Source organism: Watersipora subatra, chromosome 9 (genome assembly GCF_963576615.1).
Source record: "Watersipora subatra chromosome 9, tzWatSuba1.1, whole genome shotgun sequence".
In the NCBI taxonomy this organism is placed as follows: Eukaryota; Metazoa; Bryozoa; class Gymnolaemata; order Cheilostomatida; family Watersiporidae; genus Watersipora; species Watersipora subatra.
The window spans coordinates 50106846-50124589 of NC_088716.1; the positions used below are offsets into that span (position 1 = coordinate 50106846).

The window sequence follows — 17744 nt, forward strand, 5'->3', positions numbered from 1 at the left end:
CCATACCTGATTGCGTGTTAAGAAACAGGTGATCATATGTTAAGTTACACCTGATCATGTGTTAGCTACATATGATTGTATGTTAGCTATACCTGATCTTATGTTAGCTATACCTAGTCATACATTAGCTATACCTGATCTTATGTTAGGTATACTTGATCATATGTTAGCTATACCTGATCATATGTTAGCTATACCTGATCATATGTTGGCTACTCCTAATAACATGTAAATAAAGATAATTTTGTCTAGCTTAATTTAATTTATTGAGTTTATTTGCTTCAAAAATATCTTTCTGGAATGTTACCCATCAGGCAAAAAATTTGCTAGAGCTTTATCAATTGTCTTTAGCTTTTTAACTGATGCCTAACGCTGTCAAAAGGTCTCTTCAAATAAAAATAAGAAGGTGTATATCATGGCTGGTGCATGGATTATGTTATTTTGTACAATATTCCTCAAGCATTGGGTGGCACCTCAGATGGGTATACATGCCAATAATGTTTGTATGAATACATTGTAACACTTATAACTTTTTGTAATAACACCAAGATGAATTGCCTGCAGTTTTCCCATCAGGTAAATGCAAGCTTCAGGAGATTTATTTGTGTTTGGTGTCTTACTAAAGTGGAGATTCTTGTGTGGTTTTCATCAGTTACTAAAGTTGCTATTCTTTATTTCAGATTCTGCTTTATTTGTTTAATACTATTTTTTTAGTTGGAGTGTATAGCCAACTTTGATAAGTTTACTCTGCCGTTTTAACATACATAATACATACATAAACAATTTTGACTAAAATACTGTACAAGAAGTGGCATTCGCTTAACTCAAAATGGATATGAAGCAGTTATATTCTCATGACTAATTCAAAATTCGCGCTCTATTAATTAATGTGACTAGGTTCGTATCATAACAGTGTGGTTAGAATGTCACTTCGCTCGGCTTCCGGAACTGTTACTGCTAGTTGGCGTTCTTAATGGAAAATCTACTGACAACCTGTTTAAATAAATTTTAATTCTGGATTGTTATATAATTTTTAATTATGAAGATTTCAGTTTTTCGGGCTTCTGCAGATTGCAATTAGTTGAACAAATGGTGAGTAGCATGTAAAAACACATTTTCTATAGCAATTAATCTTACTATTGTTTCGCGGCTTAGTTATACTTATTTATACTATGAAGACGATGCATTCACTCGAGTTTGTTTTTTTATCATGCAAATAGATTGGAATGCATACAAAAATATAATTGCCGTTAAATTATAATTGCTGGCTTTAACAACAGTAAAGTAATACCAAAATACGCTCTTTGTTATCAAGTTCCAGACCATGTGGAGGACACACGTTATCTTAGTGTCCAGTTGCAATCCAACCTGAAATTTAACAAGCATATTTCTGAAAAAATAGTAGTTGCAAAGCGGCAACTAGGCATGATAAAAAGAGCCTTATACTGGGCTCCACAATCTGCTCGGTTGCTGGCATACAAGTCACTTTGTCGTCCACATCTTGAATATGCTGCAGCAGTATGGGAACCGTTTCTAAAAAAAACACATAGCAGATATAGAAGCTGCTCAAAATCAAGCTGTACGTTTTAAAAGCCACCTTTAAGGACGAGAAAGTAATAGTGAAGCGAAAGAAAAGCTTGGTCTTGAGCTACTACACAAGAGACGTCGTGACATCAGACTCATACCTGCCAACTCTCAAGCATTGGGCGCGAGACTCACGCAATCACCCAAAAAAAAAAAATGAAAATGCGTGAGATTTTTGCCCCAATTTCCACAATTTTTTATATACTATCATTGATACATCAATTGCCCCAAAACCAATTCTCACGCATTGCCCCACACTTAGGTTGGCAGGTCTGATCAGACTACGACTTTTAATGAGGATACTTAGTGACGAAGATAAGCATTCAGCACTGAACAGTTCATATGACCTACTTATTAACCAATCCGAACCTCACATTCAAACCCGAGCAAGCAGTAAAGGACTACCATCATCCGTACATGCCACTAAAACAGCTTTCTACCTAGAACCATACGAGACATTAAAAATCCTACAAATAACCACTCAGCAAAAGGACTATAAACTTATATAGCAAGTTAAGCTTGCACTACTGACTAACATTAAACTCAATTACTCAAAAATGGAAAACCACTGACAAAATAAATTAAATCATATGAGGCACACCACTTCCACATTGAGTGGTCTAGTGTGAAGACAACTACGAGGTAAATCAAAACTAGCCTGATCTACTACCCCGTCGAAATCGATCTATCTGAAGAAAACTCATTGGAGTGGGATAGAGACAATTCTTACTGTTGGCATATCTGTGCTGGACCTAACGCTTCCTGTGATACAACTTGCTGTAATCAACAGGAGGGAGCTGAAACTAACTCACTTGTGCTCTGCTGGAACCAACAAAGTGTGCTGAACCTAACACTTCCTGCAATACAACCTGTTGAAACCAACTCACTTGTGCTCTGCTGAACCCAACAGAGTGCACTGAAGTCAACACTTCCTGCAATACAACTTGTTGCAACCAACAGAAGAGAGCTGAAACTAACTCACTTGTGCTCTGCTGAACCCAACCGAGTGCCTTGAACTCAACACTTCCTGCGATACAACCTGCTGCAATCAACAGGAGGAAGCTGAAACCAACTAGCTTGTGCTCTGCTGAACCCAACAGAATTTGCTGAACCCAACAGAGTGTGCTGAACCCAACACTGCCATTAATGCTGAAACCAACAGGAACGGATAAAACTCTGTAAGAACACTAACTCTTCAGTTTTAATCATCATTGCAACATTTTTCGAGCTTGTAAGTCATTCAACTGATGATCAGGAAGTGATAACATTTCTCCAACGACTAAACAATTTATTGAAGTAACATATTCATGTCCCTTTTTTAAAAGCAAAACACAATATGCCCTGCCTAAAAAGTGCAGCAGTATTTATGTATATTGTAAAAGTGGTCAAACTAGAGGTTAACAATTATTGTTTGAACTGACTAATCACGTTACTTTGCTATTTGCTAACTTAGCAAAATTTTTACATACGAAACAATAGAATATTATTATGCTGCAACTAACCATCGTGGGGCAATAAACTAGGCATTAACAGAAAGCTCGTGAAAAATTACATACAATATGATGTGAACAGCACTCTCATGTAATAGAAGGACGTGCTCTGAAGACGCAAAGTAATAACTACAAAATTTAGTCATGAAAAAAGTATAACCAAAACGGAAATGTATTACTTAGAGAAATTTTAACAACTAGTAACTAATTTGAACAGATCTTAGACTATTCCGACATGTTACCATGAACATAAATATATTGTACTAACATGCGAACAGTATGAATAAAATCGTTAAAAATTGTCCATTGCCCAAAAATGTCCATAAACTTTGGCAAATGGCATTTGTCATCTTTTCTATATCAACTTCGATCCCATAATTCCTTCATATATGTGACCCAGGCAGCCAGAATGTACAATCGTACTAAAACAACATTTTTGAGTTATTTAAAGTTTTAAAATCAGCAAATTCTGAGGATTTTAATAGTTTAAAAAAAATTTAAATCGGATTATATATGCCCAGGTTATGCAAGATTTAGTAGAAAAGGTCTCGCGATGAACTAAAACTGTTGTTTTGAGTTTAGGCAGGATAAAGTTGACGATTCATGAATCGTAAATAATGGTATTTGTTTACAAATCAAAATGCCATAGCAACCGACCACCTAATCTCAACCTATATTGATGAAATTTGGCATTATATGGCAAATATGATGGTTGCATTTTTATTCAAATTCGATTGACGGTTGACCTCCAAAAGGTCATGGTAAGGTCAACAATATGTGGCTAAAAGCGTGCTGTCCTGGAGATTTTCATTAAAAGGGTATGCTTCAAACTGGGCACTTCTCATCAAGTCATATTGCTATGACTGCATATAATGGCAATCCAACGACGTAACAAAGTGTTGGAAATGTATTCAGAATTGTCCACCTATACAGAAGGTCATTGTAAGGTCAATGAAAGGTGACCACAGATGGCATCAGAATGCGGAAATATCAACCCAACTCATCAAGTGACCATTCAATCTAGAGCTCTTTTTATGAAGTTTAACACTCACACAGTGTAACACCGCAGAGATTTATTGTAGCGCATTGACGGGATTTGCTTGTTATGTTAGTGGCAATTTGTCCCAACACAACCATGTCCAATGTTTCCTTTGGTAATCTTTGATACACAGTTCTAATGAGGCTTATTTGTTCAGATGACATAAAACTAGCGCAGAATTCCCTACATTTGCATCCACTTATTAGTTTGATGTCAACACCTAAAATGGGAATGTTATCAGCAGTGATAGGCTGATCGTTGTTCTCTGTAATTTGATTTAATTCATTAGGATGATCGTTATTACTCTCATTATCGTTAGCAGCCACATATTGCGTAAGAAGCTGTATTTCTAAGGTTCCCCTATTATCACAATCCTCATCGTCGCTTTCACTATGATCTGAGGCAGCTGACTCAGATTCTAAGTAGAAATACTCATCTAAATTGTTAGCATCAACCAGCCGTAATTTTTGCGACGGTTCCATTTTTTTGGCCTGGTGCGTTAAAACAGGAAATAGCCACATACATACGCTCACCCACAATTAGGGCCCATACTTATGATCTTGGGTTATGAAAAATTCCATAGCAACCACCGATATGGGTAGAGTTAAATGGCAATTCTGGCTTTATGATTGGTCAGACACAAAAAGAAACAAGACCATGTGAAAGAGCAGGGTTGAATGCACTATAAACCACTGTTTACTAAAATGGTGATGGTGAGTCATTTAATAGCATATAGCACGCGTAGCGCACTATTGTGAACAATGCAATTCCCGCACGATTGTACATTATGACTGCCGTGGTCACATATGTATATACTAGCTGTGCCTCCTGGCGTTGCCAGGGTATTAAAAATCAACTTATAAACATGAGAAGTAATGAGAGTTACCCACCACTTGCTATTAGACTGGCACATTGCCAATGGAAATTTCCAGTAAGCTAGTTAATAAGCGCTAGGCTTCTAATGACGGTACGCCATGACGTTGCATCTGCATTGTCCAGCTACAGCGGTTCTAATAATACCTATAGCTGGAGGGACACACATACACACACACACTTTGAGAAATATAAATATACATATATAGTGACTCAGTCGCCTCTCCTTTTTATCAGTCCATCTAAAATGAACGCCCATGGAGTTGCTCCCCATGGTCCTTTTCAGGGCCATTGCTCAATGATGTTGTTTTTTATTCAATGGAGCTTTAACATTTGTTCTAAACTAGGTTAACTGTACTGTTAAATGTAAGGTTGAGTAATCATGAAATGAGTGATGGTCCTTTTCAGGACCATCACTTTATCACCATATCAGGACCAGCACCATCTTTTTTTGAATCGCAAATGCTGTTCTAGCAAGCAAACTATGGGATGAGTGATGGTCTTTTTCAGGACCATCACTCATCTCATAGTTTGCTTGCTAGAACAGCATTTGCGATTTTGTTTACATATCATGTGTGAAAGACTTCTAGTTAGATCAAAGTGATTGAATTTCCTCTCAATGGGTTTTGAGGCATGCACAGTTTCTGTTGTATTTCATTAAAATATAGATTTTATTCCACTGTATTGTCTCAACGTTTTTGGCACACCCCACAACATTTTACCATTTCAGCATCTGGCATTTCAATTTTTCTCTTCAAGATGTTGTTTGTTTAGCTGAGTGTTGATATTTCTGTGCTATTTGAACTTTGTGAGCTAGAGAAACTTGGAAAACATCGGTAGCTTTAATATTTGTTTTCAAACTGTAAATTCATCTCTAAGATCTTTGCCCATTTCGTTGTAAGATTTTAGTGGATGCACATCAAGAGAAAAACAATCTTTACGTGCATAGCGTACGACATGTTTTTAGAGATGGTGGTACTTTAATACTTGGCTAAAAATGACAAACACGAGCATTGATTGTTTCTGCATTACATACACCAGTTTGATAGGCGCTGCGTCCCTCTCCATGAGCTATAATATAGGAAACGCTATGCGCATGCTGTCACCAATAGGCTATGTAACAGGCATTGTGAAAGTTGCGGCAACTTATCTCCAACTTGTTGTAGATCTCTAAATAAATATGCTCAAGGAAACGGATAAATATCTCTACCAGTTGATATATATTTCTCGTAATTAACCCACCTATGATCTTGGAGCCTGCATTGCAATTTGTTGAAGCTTTCAAGTTTTTTATTTCATTTTAAATTTAAAGGCATATTTTCCTTTTATAACTATATTTAACAAGGCTGCATAAAAGCTCATTGCACTCATCGATATATTTGCTATAGTTTGCAGCCAAAACTGGTTTATCTGTGCAATAGAACAGATGTTACGAGCGTCGATCCATTGTAAGCCGAGTTCAGATTACCGTAATGATGCTATTAAATAACATGCTATAAATCTGCAAATTTATAAGTTTTTATAATAATAATATATAAAATAGTGCAAATATATATTCAAGAACAATTGAAGTGACATAAACCATAATCGTAATACATGCAGAAACGACAATTAACATATAAAACAAATATTAGCTCACTGTCACCTAAGGGAAGGGTTAAAAAATAGAGCGTCATAGCGTTCAAATAGAGGTTTTACGGTAGTTGGCAGAAATATTGACCAATAGTTTGGGGGCCATAGTTTGTTATGTTAGAAAATTTATGCATTAAAGAAAAACTTTTTTCAGTTTTGATATGTTAGTTTACCCTGTATGTCGTCAAAAAAAACATACGCTGTCATATCCTCTTTACAGCTTCTGTTGTCATGTCTGATCGAAAGCGTGCTCCGTTTTCTATTTCAACTGCAAAGAGACCTTCAAAACGTATTCGAAGCAATTCTTATGACAGATCGAGTGGAGGTTTATCAAAGGTAAGGAATACCTCGACATAGGGTTGAACATTGCTTTAGGTGTTTGTGTAAGTTATTGTTTATAATTTTCAGTTAAATTTCATAGAATTACTTCATATTTTACCTTCTTCATGGTATGACGTTTGGGGTTCTCATAATTTGATACTTACAACAAATAATAGTTTTTTGCTTTTAATTGCCTCACAACTCATTGTGTATAATGTATATGTGGCTAATGCACATCGGCAGTCTTAAAATACATCAACCTCTCTCACAAATGTTCATATGAATCGTTGTGTAAAATTTCTCTTTAGACTCATTGCTTCTATTGCTAGTTCACCTCATCCGTGTCTATTTCTTTTTTCAGGGTATCTGCTAAATCTGCTGGAATTGTTGATCTTGTGCAAAAAAATGTAATCTTTCATGTAAAAGGTTTAAGCATTAATTTAATATGTAACATTTACAATCTAGAAAGCTATCACTTACCTTTGCTAAGGGAAAAAAAGATTTGAAGTCAATGTTTTTGCACTGGCCAGCTGTATTCGCTGAGACTTTTAATTTGGCCTCTTTATTAATTAGTCCATCAGCTTCATTTTTACTCTTCCTCATCCTTGTCACCTCCTCTCCAGGGTTGGAAAAAAATCATGATTTTTAGAGAAAAAAAATCAGATTTTTTATTTAAATCATTTTTTTTATTTAAATCAGATTTTTTTGAAAACATCAATTACCAGCTTCTTTTTCAGAACCGCTAACATAATATAATTTTATTTTGTTGAAGTGTGCCACATGAAAACATTAGCAACATAACAAAACAACTTTGCATCATTTTTATTTATTGAAAGTTGTTTTTATTTTAATTTTGGCCAAGTTGTGCAGTTCATATTCAGTGAGATGGAAAAGTTCTGAAGAAAATAAATCAAACATGATATTTTAGGATGATTTTCATCATTTGATTTTAATCGGCCAACCCTGCTCCTCTCTTTATCTGTTTGGTTTTGTTTGCAGTATGAAGGGTTGTCTCCTTCAGAGTTGATCATGAAAGACCTGATTTCCGCCTGTCGATCCACCCTGCCGCCTCATCATGAGGGTAAATATTCATTCTTGTAAGACAGTAGATCTCGAATCATATATGCATAGTACAGAATGTAATAAGCATTTGAGAGGAGATTGTTTTCCATGACGATTAATCAGTTGTTTCTATGCAGCTATTAAAATATAAAAATTAGATGTCAAGTATGAAATGTGGCTAACAATGATTTGAATGTGGTCTACAAAGGTAGTTCGTAAAAGTTTACATAGCTAAAGCTTAGTCTAAAACATAGCTAAAACTGTATTTTTTGTTGATGATGATAGTTTGCCCTGACATCGCTTGCAGGTAATAAGATATTGGATACAGTGGAAAAGCTCTACAGTAAGGCTAGCAAAGACTTTGTCAACTCAGACGACTTTATGAACCGTGTTAAAGAAACCGCCATGCAAGTGCGACACCATCCGGCCACCATGTTCGTTATCACTAAAGACTTGTTTAACGATATAAAAGCATACAAGACTAAAGAAAAATCTGAAAAAGAAGTTTCTAGCAAAGAGCCTGAGAACAAAGCTGAGGCGTTACAAAAAGACAGCGCTGCTTCTGCTGTTACTGCTGAGCAGGAGTCAGCAGACTCCGAGTCAGCCGCGTCTAGCAGCAGCCGACAGCGACCTTCCACTGGGCAAATATCGAGACTTGAGTCGATATTGGCAGCACATCACAAGGCGATAGAGGCCTATGAGCGTAAAGAGCTTTCGTTGGATGACCTTGACAAGCAAGACAATGATTATCTTATTACAGAACGTCTAAAAAAGAGGGCGGCTAAGATCTATCTGCGCTTGTGTGAACTCAAAGGCAGGTCAACTGACATGGGTGGGACTAGGGAAAAAAAGTTTAAATATTCAGGTAGCAGGTACAATGAGGTGAATATCCACATTCAGAGATTCATAAACAAACACAGTCTCGAGGAGCGTATGCCTGATTATTCTGATGTTAGAAGAATTGTAAAGAAGTGTAATGAAAAGTTTAAATATCGCCTCAACGCCCGTAGAGTGGACGATCTATCCAAAGAGGTAAAACAAGGTTGTTCTTTTAGTCTTACTTCATAGCAGATGCACATCATAGTTACAAAACACCCAAATAATTTTTTAGAATATGCCATGTTTTGGTCTTGCAACTTGAACACAAGCCTCACATGTGAGTTGACAGCACACCCCTGATTGCATAGCTTAACTACCCTTTTTGCTAGTTGCACCCTCTCACATAAGGTACAATGATATTATGATGATAAGCGGTAAGTGTTAAGAACTGGACACGAACTGTTTAACACTCGGTGGTAAGCAATATTGAGGTGCTTGACAAGTAAATAGCCACATTAGATCTAGTTGAAAGCTCAGTCATCAGCCAATCGCTAAGCAGACAAAATTATTTACAGGTTTTTAATAACATGAATTTCTGTTAACGCAATGATTGGTGATCCCTGTCTACATAACCTATGAATATGATCTATGTGTATTTAATTTATTAGATATCACATCAATTATTCTTGATAAATTCTTGTTTACTTACCAGTACGTTTTCAAAATTGGAATTTCATTTTTATTTGCTTAGTTTGCGGTGTCTGATGTCAGCAGATTAAGAGTCTGCCGATAACAGGCCTTATTCAAATTATGGAGTTACTCACTCCACAAGGTGGATGAGGAATCCCAAGCTGTTTATTCATCACCTTGATTTGTGTCCAGCTCTTCAGTTAATCAATCTATCTGCTGCAACTCCTTCCAGCTCCAGTTTAGAATTCTGCAAAACATGGCAGCAACTCAATTTATTTTATTCATCAACTAATTTGGGAAAAGTATTCTGTAATGAATTAGGTATATTTACAGGTGTTCACTGAGGTGGGTGGTATTTTGTCAAATCTTCGAAAAAAAGACTTTATGAATGATTTTGGACCTTCCGAGGCAAGCAGAATGCTACATCGTCAAACGGATGACCCAGCATTCTTTGACTCAAGGCTACAAGCAACACTTAAGAAGAACAAGGACTTGGCAGAAAGTAACCTCAAGCGGGAGTTTCAGAAGGTCAGTGCACTGATAATTCTCGGGCTACAATATCAGAGTTATGAGGTTTACATTAGTAACTTACTGATGATACCGAAAAGCTTCAGTTAGCACAATGAAATTGGTAGTTGAGTTTCTCTTTCACATGAAAATCCTATGCGTTAAAATCCTAGGCGTGCTTTGAGTTGCGATGTTTTCAACTTATCAAAACATCATTTGACTGCCTTCTCTTGCATCAGTGGGCAGATTTGGATGAAGAGTCACAGAACAAAGAAAAAAAGGAAGACGAGGAGGTCCTGGAGAGCCCAAAGAAAAATGGTGATAAGTCTGAAACAGCTGATGCCCTCAATGGTGAAGACACAGAGGGAGATGATGAGTCGGAAAGCAGGTAATTATGTGAGAGATTTAAATGATGTCAATTACATCAGGTGCTGCATTGTAGTGGGTGCTACTATCACATTGAAATGGGCTGACTGATACCAGACACATTGGTGTATGATGGCAGCTGTGGGTAAAGTTTTGATACGTTTAGATAGCTAACTCCTCCTGCACTGCTCGTAGCCTTTTTCTTTTTCTATGTTCCAATCATTTTTCTTTTTGTTCATCTACTCTCACCTTTTTTCATGTTTTTGTGTTGGTTTTTGTGTACGCTCTCAGGGTTGTCTCATGTAATATTGTCTCTTTTTGCTACCTACATAATGTTTCACATTTTTCTTCCATCTTTTTATAAGATCTGCTAGATAGACAAAGTCAAATAAAAGAATTATTTGACTTGATCTTACGTTGCTTTCAAATCTGGAACCATTAAGAGAGAAATCCACTTGCTATCACTAAACACTTCTGGGCCCACTCGTACATTGGTGTACCTCTAAATGCACATGAACTGATACTTATGTCACAGATGCTACTGGTTTCTATTGCAAATTAATATAGTCTAAATTTATTGAACACAGTTTTGTAAAGGAATACAATAGGTTACTTATTCACCTCTTAAATATTTAACTTTTAAATTTAGGTCATGGGCCTTTTTAATGCTTTTGATAGTGATAACATATCTCTCCATCTTTTTCTCAAAGAAAAGGCCTTGTATGTACTTTAAACTCCGCCCACATCCGTTACATAAAACAATGACAGGTTTGAGTTTGTCGCAAAACTCATTACCTGAGTATTGTAATGATACTTGGCATTGTATGATCAACTACAATTATACTTATTTCAGCAACTTGGCTTTAAAGGTGTCTATTAGAAAGCCCCGGCATGATTTGCGGCAGAAAAAAGGTTAATACTGTTTTCTGTAGACCAAAGTTAGTTTATGTCATACTTACACACATTTGCGCTTCAAGAATCTGTTACATTTTTAGCAGTTCTAGTAGTTCGTCGGATGAAGAAGATCTCATTGGCAATTTAGAAGTTCCAGAAAAGAAGTCGGATGAATCCGCTAGTGCTACGACGGATAAAATTGGTAAGTTATCAGATTGATAGCATCAATTCTCTATTTCTAACATATTTTTGTGAAATTGTGATACTTTTGATAAAAGTTACTGGTTGCTTTTTGACTGCATTGTCTGCCGTAGTATTGATTCTTAGATTCAAGAGTTCAGTCAGCAAACTCTCTGTTTTTTTAAACCTGTAAGCACAGTTTGTATGGTCCTCTAGTTGGAACTCAGGCTTTTTGCTTCAGTGCTAGCAATATCACCTAAATTTCGCCTCTGCGTTTTCACATCTGCCGAAACCGTGTAAGCACATTGTTTAACGGGACATAGTACAGCCAAAGCTCAACATACGCGCTCAATTCGTCCTGTGATCCATTTCTCATGAAAACCGGCATATTATGTTGATGTGAATATTCCTACAAGAATACAAGGTAGTAGTCTAAAAACACATGATAATTCCTCAATATATGCTGCTTGTAATTACACATACCATTCCATACCAAATACAAACGTAAAAACCAAATTATATGTAAACAATTAAGTGTTAATCAATAAATGTTGTTTCGCTTTAAAGTGAAGAGGCGGCAATGCTTGGGTTTGAAGGCTGAGTGAGTGATGATGCACTGTGGCATTATTTACTCTAACATTGACTAGATGAAGTTTAAACTATTAGATGTTTTGTATTTATACGATTTAGTTTTTATTTTCACCAGTCTTTTCTCAACTACTTACGCAACCGTCGTGTTTCAGAAAATTTTGATTTTCATATATTGCGCTGTCAGTTGCAGATTCAAATATTTACGCATATTTTATGTTCTATGTTGAAAATTTAGTATGTTTTAGTGATCGTAGTAGTGGTTTGACTGTGATGGCATCTGTTGGACAGTGGTACCACCTCTTCCACATGAGTCGTGTTAAGTTGAGAATGAAAAATGAAAGAGACCTTGACATGCAGCTAATTTGAGTATACAGAGAGTTCGTTGAAACGACTTTCAATATTGGAAAATGTTGGTCGCGTGTATGGTAACATGAGAATATATTGCTTGCTACCGTCTACTGGTACCATCAAGGATGTAGTAACGTTACATGATACACCTCAAAGCCATTACTGATATCAAGAAATACATTTGACAGTTCCTACAAAGTTGACTTGACATTACATACAAAGTCAAAGCATTAAAAGCCTAAGAGTATCAGTGAACTGAAGAATCCATGAAGTGAATAGGATGCTACTATGGAAGCTGTTAGTGACACATTGTGTCTTCTATCCACATTTCAATACTACATTATGTGGGTTTGCTTTAGTTGATGAGATAGTAGAGGGTTGGCACAAAAGTAGTCGGCAGGTCAAGTATGAAAAGGATTAGAGTATTAGATTATTTCGCTACGCAAAATAATTTTTTTATCGGGACAAAGTTACACATTTGGTAAAATTTAATATCTGACAAGGGCGCGTATAAATTGTCATAACTTTTGAACCACACGGTTTATAAAAAATATTTTGATACCAAATTATTTACCATCAAATTTTATATCAATTGGTGCCATTGAAATTCCATTAATATGTTGCAGAATGGGCTCAGACACATTTTTGCTATGACCGTAAGTGTGTCCAAGTCGGATGATTTATCAATATTATCACAGTTCAAGGTATCATTTATTATCACTGCTAAAAATAAAATAATGACTTTCAGTGGTATTATTGTTCAACAAAAATCACCCAAGTCCGTAGATCTAAAATTAGTGAAACCTTCGCAGCTGTAATGCGTCTACCACCACTACTGGTCGTTACCAACAATAAATTGCGATAGAAATTAAGTTTTGGTAAAGGTAAACTATGTTCAGGATGGATTGTAAACCTATTTTGCCATTGGCTCAACATATGCAGATAGTTGGTTCCTTTTGTTTAAGTATAGATATGATAAGCTAATTAATTAACTACTCAATAATCAGAAATTTTTGTACAAAGCAAACGGGCTCGGCTCAACAAGGCTCGACTCAACAAGGCTCGGCTACACAAGGCTCGGCTCAACAAGGCTCGGTTCAACAAGGCTCGGCTCAACATGGCTCGGCTCAACAAGGCTCGGCTCAACAAGGCTCGGCTCAACAAGGCTCAGCTCAACATGCCTCGGCTCAACATGGCTCGGCTACACAAGGCTCGGCTCAACAAGGCTCGGCTCAACAAGGCTCGGCTCAACAAGGCTCGGCTCAACATGCCTCGGCTCAACATGGCTCGGCTACACAAGGCTCGGCTCAACAAGGCTCGGCTCAACATGGCTCGGCTCAACAAGGCTCAGCTCAACAAGGCTCAGCTCAACATGCCTCGGCTCAACATGGCTCGGCTACACAAGGCTCGGCTCAACAAGGCTCGGCTCAACATGGCTCGGCTCAACATGGCTCGGCTACAAAAGGCTCGGCTCAACCTGGCTCGGCTCAACAAGGCTCGGCTCAACCTGGCTCGGCTCAACAAGGCTCGGCTCAACAAGGCTCGGCTCAACAAGTCTCGGTTCAACAAGGCTCGGCTCAACAAGTCTCGGCTCAACAAGGCTCGGCTCAACAAGGCTCGGCTCAACAAGGCTCGGCTCAACAAGGCTCGGGCAAACACCTTTCCGGGCCATGCTAAGCAGCTTGTAGTAGCGAAAGAATTAAATTTAACTCTGACCCTGTAGGAACAAAATCAACCACCTATAGCTCTATCAAAAAAGTGGCTTTCACCAGTAAAATTTTGTCTGTCTAGAGCAGGTGCTCTCAGCTACATAACATTGGACAGGCCTATAGATCGGTCATTTGAGGAATGGCCCAAGATGCAGATTACAAAAAGTTGTTCAAACCACCCGGCATATTATCAATAGATGTAAAGAAAACTGACAGCTACTTATTATAACCAGTGATATACATGTACATGTATTCATGCCACTGGGATAGTGTCACGTCATAGAATAGAATAGGTGAAAATCAAGAGTTAGCACATTTTTGCTGGATGGTTCAAACTGCTGACAAAAGTCCAGTTGAAACTGGCTGGTAAAAATTCAGGTGGCTGAAATTATCTAGCAAAAATCAGTTTCACTCTGCAATAGCATTTTAATCACATTACGTTCTCTGCAACTTTGAGGTGTCAAACAATGCATTTCATTGTAGATACAGTACCTCAAATATGTTTACTCTAATCACTATAATATACATGTATATATGCATATTTTTATATACCACTTCCACAATAGAGTATAAAATATTTAAATGAGTAAGTAGTAAGGAAGCAATATCTACAGGCTATATAATCTATTGAGTAAAGAATATTAAGAATATCGATTACCGTATGTAATTAGGCTAATATTGCTGACCAGTATTTACTCAAACTTTAGTTCAAAGCAGAAAGCATTCACTCATATTGTTGGAGTATTGGCCTGCACAGTCTCAGTCTGCATTTAATTTTTTGTGTCTTTTCTCATCTGTTCCAACAAGTTTACTTAATGAATAAATGTACACTAGAGAACTACTATTATTTATCATGTAAGATATAACTGTTAATTGGATTAAATTTATGTACAATAATGCCAAATAATATTAATTTGTCAATTACTGTCAATTTTTACCATTATTTCCCGGTTTTTACCATTTTTGTTGGCAGAAATTAATTTTGCTTTGGCATAAACCAAACCTGTGAAAATATCGTGATTGGTCTAGGAGAGCTATGTATGCTAATGAGGTCATGAAGTGGAATATTCTGGTGTTCGCCAAATAAAAAGGGACTGCTTTTTTATAGATATAGTAAAGCCCAATGGCTACAATCTAGCCAGCAAAGGTAGGAAAATGTATTGCATAGCAATAAGCGATCAAAAGATAGTGATAGCCGAGTGGAGCGGCGAGACTTTTACAACAACGTAGCTTACTCAAAAACTTACACTCTAAGCCTTTGGTTCAAACACTGAGATTAGGTTTCATCATAGGTTGACAGGTGTGAGGAAGCAAGTCTTTATTCTTATGCTATCAAAGACTCTACATGCTGTATTGATAATGATCTGTTTTATTTGTTTAGAGGAAGGGAGCAATAATGATGCGGAGTCAAGGCCCTCCTCCTCTGCAAGCTCTACTTCAGCTGAAGATGAAGGTCAGTATGACAGTCGTATTATGTTGGTTTGTCTTGACCACTTTATCCATGTCACAGCTTTGACATGCTGTTACTGCTCTTCATCGGTCAATACACACCATTTATGCACTATTTATACAATGTATAAAATACTATAAATGTTTAAATGTACAATGTATAAATGTTTGTCCCTTTATCATTGTGTTTCCATGCTTTGAATGGGGTTGGAATTGCTTCGGCTCCGAATCATAAAAGCGGTAAAATGCGAGCGTATTCAACGCCATTTCGCTTCGCTAAATTTACGCGATAGGCATTTGGCAGCAAACAACTCCAAACCTATTTGAAACATGAAGACGGTGAATCACTAACCAGCCATACCAGTGAGCTGTATGATTTGTATGAAAATAGCTTTTTATTGCTATTCAACAGTTTTTCACGCCTCAGTTCATCTTGTTGATAAATAACTCCTTATTTGTAGGCGGTACCGACATTGCTGACCTCAGTATGAACAGTGATAGCAAATCAGAGGCGTCCATTGATATGCATGCTGATGAAGCGGACACTGATAAGCCAGAAGTGATTCAACTGAATTCTGATAGTGACTGAGTGTCATCTGCATGCACCACTATGCACCAGAATATCATGGCTCTGCTAATATACTTTTCTTTCATATTTGCAGATTTCAGTCTCCTGATAAAAAAAATTCTTAAGCCTGTGTTGATATTTGTACAGCACTCTGCTGCCTATAATGGCATTGTATAGTTGTACCTGATGAATGTTCTTTTATAAGTGTACATATACATACAATGAAGAACCCTAATTGTTATTATGTCTACTCCATTTTTAAATACTTACAATTTATAATTGAGGAGTTGGCTGAAGAAGGCCATCGATTGTTTGTAGTCGATTTTGTTGATTTGGCTTTTGATTATCAGTTACAATCAAACAAAATACTACAAAGATTTGAAGGAAAATGTATGGTTATCTTGTTTTAAATATGAAGGGTCATGTTCCGGGTTGGTAACAATTTCACTAGAACAGCAGTGCTGTGTAGCAAATGAGAAATGACGGCATACTTAATCATGAAATGTGCTATTTTATCATGCCGAATGTGCTTTGACAGAACATTCTCACAAAGTCTATGGTTACAGCAATCTGTCAATACCTATATCCATTTGGGCAATGGTAAAAAAAGTGTGGAATGCGTACTGAGATGTATGGCAGAAATACTTATACATATAAATACACCTAGGAACAGCCAAACAGCACCTGGTCTAGAAATATAAGACAATAAAATTGTTGCACATGCAAACATTACATTTCCAAAAATTGTTGATGTTTATACCTAGAAAAGTAACACGCAATAAAGAAACAAAGAAGTTGTTATATCTAGAATCGGCCATGTACAGAAAGACATGGAAAGAATAACAAACTACACCAGCTTCCCTAATAGATCCTCACAGAGACAACATCTACAAATTCCGGAGATGAGAGGATCACCATTACAAACCTATTTCTAGTTCCAACCTACCCACTGTACTACCAAGACAAGGAGAACTTGGCATAAGGAAATTTCAGATAATCGCCAAAAGATAACAATCTTAACACAGACTATGATAACTTGCGTGATGTGATAGCTAGCTCTGTATTGACACTGATCTATACCAGTTCTAACATTATGATTGGGATTACACATTTTGAAATCTTTACTGATAGAATACAACAGGATGTAACCAAGGACCCCCAAAAATTACAATGCTTTGAACTGAAGAATTGAAACATATAGTTCCACTCTTGGACACCAAGGCTAACTCTTAACCCATATATAAGGACGCATATTCACCCATATACTTCGCTCTTCAATATAAGCTTCTTCGCAGCGGTCAGACGTGTCAGCAGAACAAGTGGAAAAGTCAACTTGCGGAGAACAAATCAGGGTAACTATATTGCAAGTCTCTAGAAATTACTTTTATAAGTTCAACCTAGAGTGCAACTTATTATATATTTTCTTGTTCTTAAACAAACATAAGGTATCGTGAAACCCCTCTTGCACACCTTAAGGATTCCCTCTCTCAGAGCAGTCTTAGATTCTCACATCTAGGAAGGTCTTTCATAGGGTCTTGATTACTCATGTTTTGTTAATCAACAAAACATTTGCTAATAGTCATTTATCAGGGCTGGTCCTGTCTGAAAAGTCAGTACTGACG

At 36.9% G+C, this 17744-nt stretch overlaps 1 protein-coding gene across 1 annotated transcript; it reads left to right on the forward strand.

The window, feature by feature from the left end:
* The first annotated feature begins 948 nt into the window (after positions 1–948).
* LOC137404616 (death domain-associated protein 6-like) lies at positions 949–16357 on the forward strand. Its single transcript, XM_068090841.1, has 9 exons — positions 949–1092; positions 6839–6954; positions 7939–8020; positions 8309–9033; positions 9844–10038; positions 10257–10405; positions 11379–11479; positions 15487–15558; positions 16016–16357. The coding sequence occupies exons 2-9, from the start codon at positions 6850–6852 to the stop codon at positions 16141–16143; spliced, it is 1557 nt and encodes a 518-aa protein (XP_067946942.1). The 5' UTR covers positions 949–1092; positions 6839–6849; the 3' UTR covers positions 16144–16357.
* The last annotated feature ends 1387 nt before the right edge of the window (positions 16358–17744 follow it).